We start from the raw sequence: 14,094 nt of genomic DNA, 5'->3' as shown, positions 1-14,094 counted from the left end.
GATCGCTATGTGCCGCCACGTGAAGGTAGGTATACTGTCGGACGAGCGAGAAGCGATGAAGTTTGGATGAAGTCATTAGCGTCTCCAAGTGGCAGAGTTGTTTAAGATGGGGCTCGGGGACCAGGGGACACCAGGACTAGGAAGAACTATCAGACTAGTGGAAGCAGGCTACAGATTTCGTCGGAAGCTACCATGCTGAATTTGTTGGAGGGAAATCCACGACCGACCAAATCGTCACTCTACGGCAGATTCTTCAAAAATCCCCCTAGAGCATCTGAATCCACCAGTGATCCCCAGGGCTCTCCTGTTTAGTTTAACATATTTCCTCGTGAATATTTTTGGCATTCGAAGGGTCTTTGCTCTGATAGTATCTGATAGATGTTTTTTGAATTTTGATCCATGTGGGAAATCATTTCTTTTTTGTTTTAAATCACGAAGCAAATCTGCAAACAGACACCCGCGAGACCAAACATTTCCGGGCCAACAGCTACAGTATTACTTCAGAAATGAACGGCATAGACATTGCAACTCCTGAAGGAAACACCTTGGCCACACACTTTGACCACTTGGTTAGAGTAGTCTGGCCTCCTCGCTTCACAATCACCGCTGGATTCGTCTAAGTTGCAGGTGACTTACTATATGCTTGATCGTATCATCTCGGCAATGATGACACAATTTTTGCGGCTGAAACACATTAATGCTGGAACTCTTTTTCGCGGTCACTTCATTATCCACTCGAAAATTCTTTGCAGCGGCAGCAACATGCATGGTTTATGTTCCGATGTCTTCCTGATATCCCTGCATTCCAGGCGATGAGCTTGTTGAATTAAATTCAGCTTCTCAAGATGGCCCTCAATGAAGCGATGTCCCATTAGCAGTTGGGTGGTGTAAAACTCGACCTGCCCAAACCGACCTGAGACCCAACAGGATACCGACGAGAAGAGTTGGCGAGTCCAAGCACCTTTTACTTCTGCGATAGTGAGATGCAGCGAGATCCTACAAAAAGCGCTGCAAACGCGTTGTACTACGAGGGCTGACAATAAAGTAAGTTCTCCAATTTTTTTTCATAGAAAATGACACTTATTTACAAAAAGCGATACACCGTTGGAAAGGTCAAAGTCTTGGCTACTTTTCTACATAATCGCCATTTTTTCCAACACCTTGCGCATCCGCACGATGAACTTGTCAATGCCGGCAGAATACCACTCTCCGTCCGCCTCGCGCAGCCGACCACATGGTTCGTGAACATGGTTATATCTTTTGTGTTTGTGCACTGGTACTTATTTTTATTTCACATAAAACACAATAAAACGAACATTAATTTTGTACTTTTAAAATGGTATGGATTTATTATCTACAATGTAATATAATACATAAATTAGTACACTTATAGAACAATAACAAACGGGATTGAAATACGTCCGTCGTACGGGCCGGTCGGGAGCGAAGAGACCGAAACTCGTCACTCTCTCGCTGATAGCGCGTATCATCAGGAGTGATCGGCTTATCCGTCGACCGATCGGCAATCGCGACACAGGGTTTTCCCAACAATTAAAAACAAACGTAAAATACGAGGCCGCGCGACAGCCACGTCTATCCCGGAACCGTGATGAGCAGAGAGTCTTTTAGGATCCGCATGATCCTTACTCACGAATCGGTTAGGCTACGTTCTTTCTAATCAGGATGCAACAATATCTATGATCGTTTCCCTCCTTTTCGAAAGCGGTTTACTTCCATTTAAGCTCATCATCACCAACAGACTCGTCGCAGCTGCAGCTCGGGTCCTTGAGAAAGGAATCGTCGCCCCTGCCCTGCCAACACCAACTTGCAACAACCCACCAACCACCAGCTCCCTCTGATCATTCAATCCACCCACCGAAGAATACGTCACTGGTACCACCGGACTCCTGCCATAGACTGGAAACGACATGTGAATTAACTACCTTATGTTCACCTGTGAAGAATGGCGCCGCTGTCGCCCCGGCCACCGGATAACTGCCCCATCAAACGTCCTAGCCACTCATCTGTTTTTTCAGCCGAAGCAATAGCCATCCGACATGCCGCCGACATTCAGAATGTCATCTTCACCGATAGTGCCAGTGTTCCCCCAGAGAGCCCCTACATCCAGCTTCTTGTCGACATCCCCTCATCACCTGGAATAGTTTTCTGTTTGGAAACGAGAAAGCTGATGGACTTTCCAACGAAGGTCGGTTCCGTCCAATCAAACCACACAGCACCCTTTCACGCCGAGATGCCATCCACTTCACTAACGCAACTAACTGTCGCTCAACACTGGAACACCACCTGGCACAACCTAGACCTCTCCATGAAACTTCGCTCCATCAAGTCCAACACCGCACCCTGGAACGATCCTGACTCCAGACACACTCCTGCCTTCAGGAGTCGACATTACCGTCCGCCTCATCTTTACGGATTGCCATGGAACCATCGAGCCACTTGCCACTTGATACCGACCTAGCCATCATTCTATTACCCGGCAAACAACAGCAGAACCGCCTTATCCGATTTCCACGCATCAGCAACCTGTAACGAGAGAGTTAAATACATAGCGCAATAGGGTTACCATCACACGAGCCACACGCTCAAAAGCCATACTCACAATAGTTGTACCACCAATATGTAACAATAGACAGGAAACAGGCGAATGAGTTCTCTGACACCCAAAGCCTCTATAAATAAATGAAATAAAAAAGGGGCTCCAGGTGCGGAATGCTCCATCCCTTCACCGTGAGAACCAAATACTCGGTAAAGTCCAAAGTGGTGGGATGCTGTAGCCGCAGAACTCCATTATAGAAAAATTGTTCTTCAGAGGTCACTAGAGAATTGGACCTTACTTGTTACTTGTCCTTACTGCAACGTGTTACTGTTTGTTAACACGGAAGGACCGGAAAGATATCCCATCCGGATCGTGGAAAGGAGGTTTAGTGAGTGTTAGATATGCTTTCTTCAAAAAAATTTCCCTGGCCCAGGCAATAGCTGAAATATAATTACACACGATTTAATAAGCGTGAAGAAGGTGTAAGTTACGGCAGCACTGCCGTTCAAATCCCATCTGGACCGTTCTCCCGTAGTGAGGACTGACTATCCAACTACGCGGTATCGTATGAGTCTTGTAAACCAGAAATGGCAATCATGACCTACGAGGTCGTTTAGTCAAAGAAAAAGGGGTATTTCCCCACACCCACATTTCCACAACACCCTTGCCGACCGTTTTATCACCACGTTGACGCATGCAGTTCACCGCTCCCGTGAGACTTCCGTTTTAAAGTCCCCGTTACATCGTTAGGGGTTTGGGTTGTACCCACGAATTTGTAGCACATTAAGTTCTTCTCCACGACTTCTCCTGACTCTTCACACGAGATGAAAGATTAACGAACGATGTATTCGAGTTTACTGCATCAACGCGAAAGTCCACGACTTCGTCACTGGCCAACCAACAAAGTCAAAGTAAAAAAAACGAATGAAGAAAAACATCATCGTGGGGGAAGATTTGCGCGGCGTAATATTCACAGTGCATTAATTTTTCACAAGCAAAAAGTGAAACTCATGGCAACACTTTCTACCTCAACCTTCGCCGCCCCACCCAAAACCAATCCTGTCCACGAATCGCGGAAATGCTTCCATTCCGGGGATCCATTCATCCATTGCAGTTAGCCTGCGCTGTTTACCGTCGCTAAAATAAGAATCGAAAAGTTTGTGGATACAACGTGCAATTAGTCACCAAAGTTTGACCACCAATTAATCGGGACAGATCGGACAGGACGAGTGGAAACACATCGCTTCATTCATTGAGATTCGTTTCGGCCGTGTGACGAACTTCCGAACGATCCGTTACACTGGCAACACGCATGTTCCGCAGCTCACATTCTCACCGATGGTGGCGCCCGCTCACTGGTTCACACCGCGCCCGACTGTGTATAAAAGTGCAGGCCGCGCTGGTTCATTGGTTCAGTGTCCCGAACCGGAAGCAACAGGTCGCATCCGGCGTTACGGGTGGGAATTGTGGTTTGCACTAGTTAAGCCCAGGTCCCAGAAGACCATTCAGTGTGATCGTACCCCAGTGACCCCCTTATCATGGTGACCTGTGCAGCGGTGTAATTGTGTCGAACGACCCTAAAGGATCCACATTCAGTTCCAGTCGGTGTCGGTGTTTGTGTGTGTGTGTGTGCGCCGGTGTGTACTGTACTGAAGGAGTTGAAAGTGAAGGAAACATTCGGGTGCCTGGCCAAACCAGGCACTAGCGATCATCAACGATGTGGCACCTGTGGATTGTTCTACTGATATTTACAACGGGTAATTATCGCATTAACTTTTACTGTCATGCTTTTGTTTCCCCAGTGCAAATAGGATGTTTCACCATCACCGGTTAATGTGCTTCTTTCGCGCCGTTTTTGGCACCCGTTACCGTTTATGTGATTTTTATTAACTACAGCGTGTCCGTGGCAAATGAGTTGGTGGAGTACGTGGTGGAGCAGTTGGTTTAATTTGACTATACCGCCGATCAGGGCTTCCGGGGAATGTGCATACAAGGTTTACCAAAGCTTTAGTGGCTAGTTTCCTTTCTTTATGGCACTCTAATTATGGTACTTTAATATTGGACTCTTATTCTAACGCGTTCAATGGATTGTGTAAGCTTTATAGCATAAATATAATTTTGTTTAACACATTTTGAAGTCCCATTTGTATACAGTACATTTCAAGTGAAAGTGAACAGCGTGTATATTTGCGCGGGAGATAATAAGATGTGCTATGCAAAGCACGTTTCGAGTAGGATGGGAATGGTCAGGAACTGAACTTACGAACAAGGCACACCAATTTTCGGCTACCCCTAGATAAAGAGTGATAAATTACTTTCCAGTAATTATTTATGTGCGTATGCGTTGCTCGAGCCCGATAATACGTACGTCGCAAAGGAAGCATGAGAGGTCTCAAAGTGTCTTTTGTAGAAAAGTTTGTTATGTTTCTTGTTGAATGAATGATTAAGGCTTTTAAGCATGAAATAAGTAATTTATAGTAGGGATCTCCTGTACGGTGTTTGGAAATTGAATGCATGTCTGATGAAGTGTTAAATCACGCTTACAGTACAGTCCCTCCCTTCGTCGTGTGAAAAACTTTCCACAGGCCACAAAACGGATTTTTGTTTTCTTTCAAGCCTTCAAGCCTAGTAAGATCACGCATGAAACCAGATTCCTAAAATTTCTTAGATCTCAATGTAATGCAATTGTAAAATGTTCGTTTTGTGCAAAAATGGCCAATGGTTGACTAGTTTTTGTATACCTTTTTGATATTGACTGAAACCTACAAATGGCTCGTACAAGACCATTTATCCACCAACAACGTTCATGCCTATTCCGGGTGAACAAAGCTCCCCCCTTCCCTCCCCCAGGGCATCCACCAACTAACGTAGTATTCAAATAGATTTTTTTTATTAATTTTCTATTAAATTTTTTGAGCAGCAAATGGGCAAATGTGCAGAGTAGCAAAACACATAATAACATTGGATTTCATAAAGGATCAGGATATCTTCGAATTGTATAACGATATCCAGCAAAGTTCTGAAAACGACCTTAAATACTAAATTGTTTTATAATGCTAGGAATTAAAGGTTTAGTGATCCAGTTAATTAAAACTGGCTTTAAAAAATAAAAAATTAATTTTTCATTTTAAACATTGACCAGAGTTTTAATTGGGAAATATAACATACTTTGTATTCCAAGATTCAAATTATAGTTTAAACTAGTAATACGGCCAGTCCGTCCGTCCGACGGTCCGTCATTAATCGCGAAAGAAAAATCGCTATGCTATACTTTCTTATAGATAATCCTTAATTAAGGGGGAAAAATCATGGCCTCTGGTTTATTACAAATACAATTTCAGTGGCGAAATGGCTATGGAAGACCATGGGAGAGCTAAGAAACAATTTTAACATTCAGGAATTTAAATTTGTGAAATGTCCGCCAATGTCAAATCGAAATTTGATGTTTAATTAACTTAAGCTTTTGAATTGGAGAGTTACAATTTGTTTGCTGAAATTTGGACGATTTTAAAACGGAACGACTTAAATAAAATTAAACTGTACTTAATGAAAGTATTGCTAATGAACTTATTGAAAGCAGAACAAGAGATTATTATTATTATTAATGTCTCATAATGCGTTGTTAAATTGATAGACTCACATGGAATAGCTCAAGTTTTTAGTTCTACTTACAAAAATCCATTTCTAACTGCTACTCACAGATTTCTCCTGCTCAGACGGCACCGTGTACGGTAGCGTTAGCGAAGGCCCCGATGATTCTGGCCACGGTTCCCAAGCCTCACTGTCCGGTTCCCGATCGCTGCCAACCCAGCCCATAGATTTCGTCGACACACGCCCCGCTGGGATAATGGCTCGAGAGCACGGTAACGAGGCCGGCCACAGGGAGATGGATCTGTTCAGCCAGCTTAAGCACATGCAGCATATGTCACGCACCGGGCCCAGGCCAGCACCATCCCTCGCGTCCGAGTCCGAGTTGGCCAGCGTCCGGCGATCCCTAGCAACGGTGCTGCAAGTGTTGCTCCCGTACGGCCAACTGCAACAACGTCCCCGACTGTCGACCGATCAAGATGCGAGCGATCCCTTCGACGAGGATGCCCTCAATCTCGGCGAACCCCTGATACCCGACCGGCCGGATTCGGCCAACTATCTGCTGCACGGCAAGCTGGTTGAGATTGGTCCAAGGCAGCGCAGCACCTTCGGTAGCCCTGCCTCCGACGCCGAGGTCCACGGTTCTGGGACGCCGGAGGACTCTGTGGGTGCCGTGGGTCAGAAGCGAGCGGCAGCCCTTCGCTCGACAGTTGCCCGTCGCTCGCACATTTTACCGGCCGTTTCCGGCGCAGGAGGAGGAGGTGGAGGAGGAGGAGGAGGCGGTGGAGCGGACGATGGCAGCTTTATGCCTTCCATCAGTGTTGGTGAGTTTTACGGTACGGTCATAATGATGAGATTTTTTATCCCAAACTATGTAATCGGTTCGGCACACATACCAACACACGGATGCTAACGACAATGCTGGCACGCTTACGCCACTCGCAACCATCAGCTTGGACGCTTTAAAATCTCGCATTGTGTATATTAAACAATTAACTGGGTATCTTTGTGCATGTCGATGTGAAGAACTGGTAGCAATGCTTATTTTGAATTGTGTTTCGGATGTCTATTTATTATGAGTATTATTTTAGATATTCATATCTCTTCATACTAAGAGCTTTTGTTTTTGATGGTAATAGTATTGCATAAATGTTGTGCAGTTTAGATAATGATTTCGAGTGTTGTTTGAGTCTTACGATCTGATCTTTTGTGTGTGTATGTGTGTGTGAAACCAATCTGATCTTTTTGTAGAGAACATTGTAAGGAGCTTTAACTAGAATTTGAAAGCGATAGCGATCTGTCTAGCTCAAACCTTTGTTGTTCCAGTATTACTGTTGTTTTAAACAAAGCTTTTTTGAAATTACCAGCATTTTAAAGGTCTTATGATATCTCTCCCTATAGCCTCACTGCAAATTTTCATATTATTGCTTTGCTTTTTTATAATACTTCTGATCATCATTTTACCTTTTTCTTTTTCATATAGTAAAACATAAGCAAACATTTCATTAAAAATCTATAGCATTCGGTTGGTTACTTAACCTAACCCATCTTTTGCATCTAAACTTGAGCGATCAATGTCGTGGCTATAGAATCGAACACGCAGTACAATTTTAGTTGCAAACAGTTTCAAAGAGAAAACTGTCTAGAATCAACAACTTGGCCGGCCACTACTGGCTTCCTTGAGCTATGTTACGCGTAGCTAGATAGTCCTAGGCAGTCCTTCCTGCGAATTGAATTCGATAATCAGTCCTGCTCAGCGAAGACCAGCAGGCTCCTCTACCATCTTAACCATTGGACCGTCTCAGCTAATACGAACATTATGAGGCCCAAAATTGAATAGGTCCCAACAGTATGTCTAAGGTTCTCTATTCAAAGTATTTGGAGTTATTGCGCTGTACCAAAGCAGCAGGATATTTTATCAACATCAAGAGTATTTCCTGTTTTAAATGATTTTCTTTCGACTGAAGGTGATCTTTTGTGATGAAATGTTCAATCTGGAGAGTCGAAATGAGCTTAATGAATAGCGCTCAATGTCAGTCCGGTGGCCGAGGCAATAGCGGTGCCGATCCTTCACACGGCAGGGGCCAGGGATCAAATCCCATCCAGACCGCTTCCACGTACGTAGGGCTGACTACTTCTCTACGGGTAAAATCAAGCCACAAAAATGGCAGGTCGAGACCTCTCGAGGTTGTAGTGCCAAGAAGGAGTAAGAAGAATAGCGCTCAATTTGAATGGTTATCAGAAATAAATGAAACATATCTTAAATACGATTACGATACAAAACTTCACCCCGAAACGCCTTGTAGTAAATCTTATGAGCCTTAAGTTCAGTTTCACTGATTTCAGAAGATTTTGATTGCCAAATTTGATCCGTTGTTGGCAAGCACAGAGTTTTTTTGTAGTAATGTGTATAATACAAGACTGTAATTTAATTTTCAAGCTACACTAAACGATAGAAAATAGCCGCGAGGGTTTAGAAAACAACCGTGAAGCCGTATATATCAAGTGAATTTTCCGCTATTTCCCCACTAGCATGTTTCAGCAATGTTTTGCTTTGTGTCGTAATATAAATTTAAATTCCTTTCTATTATCGCCCAAATAAATTGCCGCGATAAACTGCGACATTGCACAACACGCACACACACACACGCACAGATCAAAACTCGATCTCGTAATGATCACCGAAATTTCTCAAATTAGCAAGTACAAAACTGGCGCCTGGCCCGCTAAGCTGTACCATCAAATCAGTGCTAAACTATTTAATTGGCAACGATGAAAATAGATGCGTGTCGGGAGTAGCAGTTCCAGGACTGCGTATTCACAGTACAGCCCGAGCGCTTGCATCACACCAATTGATTAGCGGCAAAAATTGATTGATTGATCACCGGTCGCCTGACGAGGGCGGGAGACGATAGTCAACGTGCTCTCGATGATTGAAAACCATTATTCTTGGGCACTGGGCGCCTTTAACGTCCGCCACCGAGACCAACCAAGGAGCAGCCATAAATACTCCATTTTAATTGCCATCTCACCAACTATTCGAACAAACAGCTCCCCCCCCTCGCAAAGCTCCGTCACTTTGCAACGCGACGTAAAATTTATCATCATCATTGGCCGTTCGCTACCGTCGGGAGCTTTTTGCCGGGCAACACCTGTACGTGCGAGCATATCATCGTCCTCGTGCCGTTGATAGTGGTTAATTCGTTTACATGCGATAGTGATGATTTAATTCATCTGCTAGCGTTGTTGGCGCTGGTGGTGGTGGGACCATGCGGCCCTCAGTTGGCAAATGCGCAAATCCTAACGCGGTCTCGCGTCACTGTCAGTCGTCGGGTGATGAATTGTATTTCGCGCCTCGCCTGGATGTTTGCATGCATGCACGTGTGTCTTGTGTGGGTTGTTTCGGGATGTCCTTAGCGGCGCAACGCACTAATATCCTTAATTGGAGCACGGCAACCAAGGCACCAAGGGACTGTGCACTCGGCAAAAGGTTGTAATGCGCTGTACCATTGATTCACACATACACACACAGGGGCGCTGACAAACTTGGGCGACTTCTTCCAGAACCTGAAGCACAATCTGGAGTCGCTCGAGTCGAAGAATCTGAACAACGATCAGGTGAAGCTGCTCGAGGGCCAGAACATGATCAGCAATCTGCGCAAAGGTAAACGTCCAATTCCCAGCGCGCCGCCCGTCCCAAGGTCCCAAATGACTCCAACTGTTCTGAAGGGTTCTTCTATTCCAGAGTTTGTCGAGGACTATCCCAAGCCGGCGGGCAGTGCCGCTTTCCTGCACGCCATCCGGAACTATCGGCCCTCGCACCGGATTCGGGCGCTGGTGTCCACCGTGCCGGAGCTTTACCGTGGAACCAACTTTCACGATCCCGTGTACATGCTTGCCGGACTCGGAAAATGAGCTACCCGCCAACGATCCGGCCGCCCCACTCGGTCCTGCTGGCATCCTGCTAGGTGCGAAACCGGGCCACATTCCACGTGCATCGGATGTCACCCGGACCAACGTGGAGAAGAAGGCCGTAGTTCAAGGCAGTCGGAAGACTCTACTACCGCGGACCTGTCCCTGGCGCAAACACATCGGTTCCGCTTATTGCCCTGCTCGTGTACTGGATTGTAAATAGGTGCCAATTTGTTGCCGTACCCGTAGGAACCAGCCCGCCCCGATAGCATGCTAGAGTATGCTCCGCTTCATCCAACTGCTGCTTAATTATCTATCAATTCCATTAATAAAAGTAAATACCAAGGAAGGGGGGAAAACAAAAACAAAAACAATTATAATAATAAACACAAGAACAGTGCGTTGATCGCATCCAAGATCAAACAAAGCACCAAAAAAGTGATTGGTACAAACAAAAACAAAAAAAATGTGGACATTTTACGATTCTAGGCATAGGGTGAATAAACGCTTGGAAATTCGAAAGAGAGAGAGAGAGAGAAAAAAAGGAATCATCCACCAGCTACGCACGGTAGTTTAATCGAACTTTTGTTGCGGCAGCAAGCGGCAAGACCTGCAAAAACCCGTCAGATAGCGTGCCTCGGGAAATGGCGCTGACCCATACATATGGGGAAAGGCTGCGCGAGGGTTGATGCTGAATTTTCATTATTACATGTCAATAAACTGTACCAACCATCATGTTTCGCTTTTGATGTGTGGAATAAATTAATGATCACTGGCACTGTTTCGTCTGTTTTCTTTTTTTGTTGTCTCGGCCGCTTTTCTGATATGCACCGTACTTCGTGGCCGGCTGATTGAATCACGATTATAGCAGCAATCGTGTGTGTCGTGTTTGTGTTAGTTTTTTCTCCTACATTAAAAAGTATTTTTGTTTTTTTTCGTCTTTTCTCAGTGTTAAGTGTAAAGTTTTTTTTTGTGAAGTTTTTAAAATTGTTTGAAGGAAATTTGTAGTTAAAAATTTCAACGATTGTTTTGAAACCGCAAGACCCTACTTGTTGAGCGCACTCGACCGGGTACAGGAAGTTGAGAAGTGTTGGCCACAAGACACCTCGTCTACATGAGGCTCGTCTACCGATTCGCCACAGACTACGGTCTCTAGCCTTTGATTCCGCATCCCCATTATTGTCCTCCCCATCCTAATTCCTTCTCCTTCATTCCGTTTTGTTATATGTTGTGTTGGCCGCGGGGGTTAAAGGGAGGCAGTATATTTTCTGTAACAGTGTACTTCATCCCAGTCTTGCCTGGATAGAACGAGTTCGGCCTCGCTGTCGTTGGAATCGGAAGTGGTCGGCAAGTCCAACCTCGTGATTAGCAGAGCCGCCAATAGGTTCGCCGCGGTGCAGGCCTGGTCGTGCTTGGACTATCACTGCCGGGATGCTTGAGGAACATTTTACGCAGGCAAATAGCAATAGAACCGGACCCAGCTAACGAACATCTCCAACATCGACATCAACTAGAAAACAACAACTATCTGTGTTCTCACCTCGCTACCACCTAACACTAACCACCCGTGTTCTAACACCCCAATGCCCGCGATAAGGCAAATGACGGGGAGGAAATGCTTTGTTAGTGTTTGTGAGCTTATAATCGTCGACACATGCGGTGTAGACAATACCGCGTCAATCGCGTCAATACTGAAAATATAACTAAATAAATAGTAAATTTAAACCATCAACGGTTAAAAATTGTTCCTCGTTGTTTGAACTGTTATTTAAACAAAAAACCTATGTTCGCACACATCCTAATACATCCCATTTTTAACATTTTTCAGACGATGACGATGCAAGTCGAAGGTCGAAAGAAAAGAGGATAATTTTTTTCATTTGTATCGATTTTAGTATTTTACAGGCTCTCGTACTTAAGTGACCGAAGAGGCGGATACATTATTTAGTACAAAAGTTCTAGACCAAGACCGCTCAATATGGCTCACTTCCGTAAAGTGCTGGGCGGCTCCAGCAAGCTAACAGTGACGGGGAATTTAGAATAAGACCATTTTTATATCCGAATTTTAATTTTATGCATTCGCTTTTTCTAAAACATTCTACTAGTTTATATGAACGAACATTTGGCAAAAGTATCATTAAGTATAGTAAGCCAGAAATGGCAGGCATGGCCTTAGAGGTCGTGAGGCCAAGAAGAATCATGCACACTTAGTTTTAATAAAATAAGTTTTAAAGTGTAATTTACGCTGTCCACTTACAACTGTATACAGTTACAGTCGAATCGCTCACCGTTTGCATCGACTCACGAGCTGCCTGCTTCGATTTGCATGCCATTATCATCGAATGAGCGACACTTTGGTCGAATGACATGCCATTACCATGGAATCACGTGCCAGTATCCATGGACTTGTGTATGTTAGCACATTTCAAATACGCTGTTTCTCTCGAACAATTAGTTTTTTCGTGTCTCTATAACGCACGGATAATTTTAACTATTTAAAGAAATAGAAAGCAACATTTTAAACTATTTTACGCGTGGTTTACATATTGTGTCAAAGTAAAAATGAACGACACATACCAACTATTTCCAAGAATTCAAGGAAAAATTCACATATTGATAAAGAAAAATGTAAACAAATTGTTCAAGATTTTTCCAAGTTGTCTTTGCCATTCGAACACGTTCATTTCCGCTAGTTTAATGTATAGATGACCAACGAACTCTAGCTAGAAAAGCTAGTCTCGCTACGTTTATCGCTACTGTTTGATGTTGGTATTGTACGACACATTTTCTTACCGTTTATGGTTTATTAGCCGTTTATTCGTATGAAAATACCAGCAAAATTTTTTCTAATGACAGCAAAATGTTTTTCGGTGACAGCCTAACCGGGCTATTCATTACATCAAATGCTTCATACAGTAGCAATAAAAAAGCAAATAAAAAAGAAGCAAGCAGCTCGTGAGTCGAAGCAATCGGTGAGCGATTCGACTGTAACTGTAAACAGGTGTATTTCGGCCGATCGGATATCACATCAGGGGCATTCATCGGGGTTTCAATTCACAATGCTCATGCTCGATCGAATATCAAATGCCGCTTGCACCGTCTTCTCGTACACATAACTGGTTAATCAACTATAAGGGGTCTAATATTCAAGCATATACCAACGCAACATAAAGGAAATGGGAGGAAACAATACGATTTTCATTTGGTAGGAATTTAAAAGATTTTATTTTTAATAGTTGTAAGAGGCATTAGTGCGAAAGACCAACCTTTTTATCGCCGGCTAGTTGGCGGATCAAACTCCTTAGAGGCCTTAGGCGGAATGGAAGTTGAACCCCATTCTGCTGGAGATTTGAGACTTTGGGACTTTGAGAAGCAGTGAGCAGAAGGGAGAGTGGAGAGAGGATGCTGAGCATCTTTAGGGAGCATCCTTACGCCTTCCATAAGAGGCTTCTATTACGAGGCTCCTTTTATGAGGCTGCTCCATCGCTCCAGAGTAGGCTCCATCATTTGTGCAGGAAGCTTAACGGTGCTACTCAGATGACGAGATCTTTTTAACCGACAAGGATCTTCCCCTGGTTGGTGGGCACCAACTCCGCCTATAGATTAATCCACCACTGTATACAACGCTTTAAAACAGTGATTCAGATGTTTGGTGATCCTTTCGAAGATATACGGAGTTCTATTGTATTTGAAATCGGGGTCTGGGTAGTCCGGTAGCTGAGGCGATAACGACACTAATCTTCACAAGGCAGGATCAGCGTTCAAATCCCATCCAGATCGCCTCCTCGTACGCAGGGTTCACTACCTTGCTACGGGTAAAATCAAGTAACAGAAAGCCAGAAATCTCAGGTGGAGATATTTCGAGGTTGTAGTGCCAATGAAGAAGAAGCTTATATTTCAAATGCCTTAATAAGAGACCAGGGTAGCAATGCTTTTTTTTTTCAAGGCAATGTTGATAATCCCCTTACAATGCGCATCAATGTCAATTTAGAGCTTTTATCGCTTCTAGTGAACGGATGATCTACCTTCTACATTTT

General features: G+C 44.2%; 1 protein-coding gene across 4 annotated transcripts; it reads left to right on the top strand.

Annotated features, from left to right (window-relative positions):
* The first annotated feature begins 3,948 nt into the window (after positions 1–3,948).
* LOC118512276 lies at positions 3,949–10,823 on the top strand. Of its 4 annotated transcripts, none has more exons than XM_036056467.1 (4): positions 3,949–4,314; positions 6,259–6,969; positions 9,678–9,809; positions 9,875–10,823. In XM_036056467.1, the coding sequence occupies exons 1-4, from the start codon at positions 4,275–4,277 to the stop codon at positions 10,111–10,113; spliced, it is 1,122 nt and encodes a 373-aa protein (XP_035912360.1). In that variant the 5' UTR covers positions 3,949–4,274; the 3' UTR covers positions 10,114–10,823. The 4 variants fall into 4 exon arrangements, with proteins under 4 accessions (XP_035912360.1, XP_035912358.1, XP_035912361.1 ...); XM_036056465.1 differs by having other exon boundaries at positions 6,259–6,981; XM_036056468.1 differs by having other exon boundaries at positions 3,952–4,314; positions 6,259–6,981; positions 9,891–10,823.
* The last annotated feature ends 3,271 nt before the right edge of the window (positions 10,824–14,094 follow it).

Source organism: Anopheles stephensi, chromosome 3, assembly GCF_013141755.1.
Source record: "Anopheles stephensi strain Indian chromosome 3, UCI_ANSTEP_V1.0, whole genome shotgun sequence".
Taxonomy (NCBI): Eukaryota; Metazoa; Arthropoda; class Insecta; order Diptera; family Culicidae; genus Anopheles; species Anopheles stephensi.
This window is presented reverse-complemented; position numbering and strand designations above follow the sequence as displayed.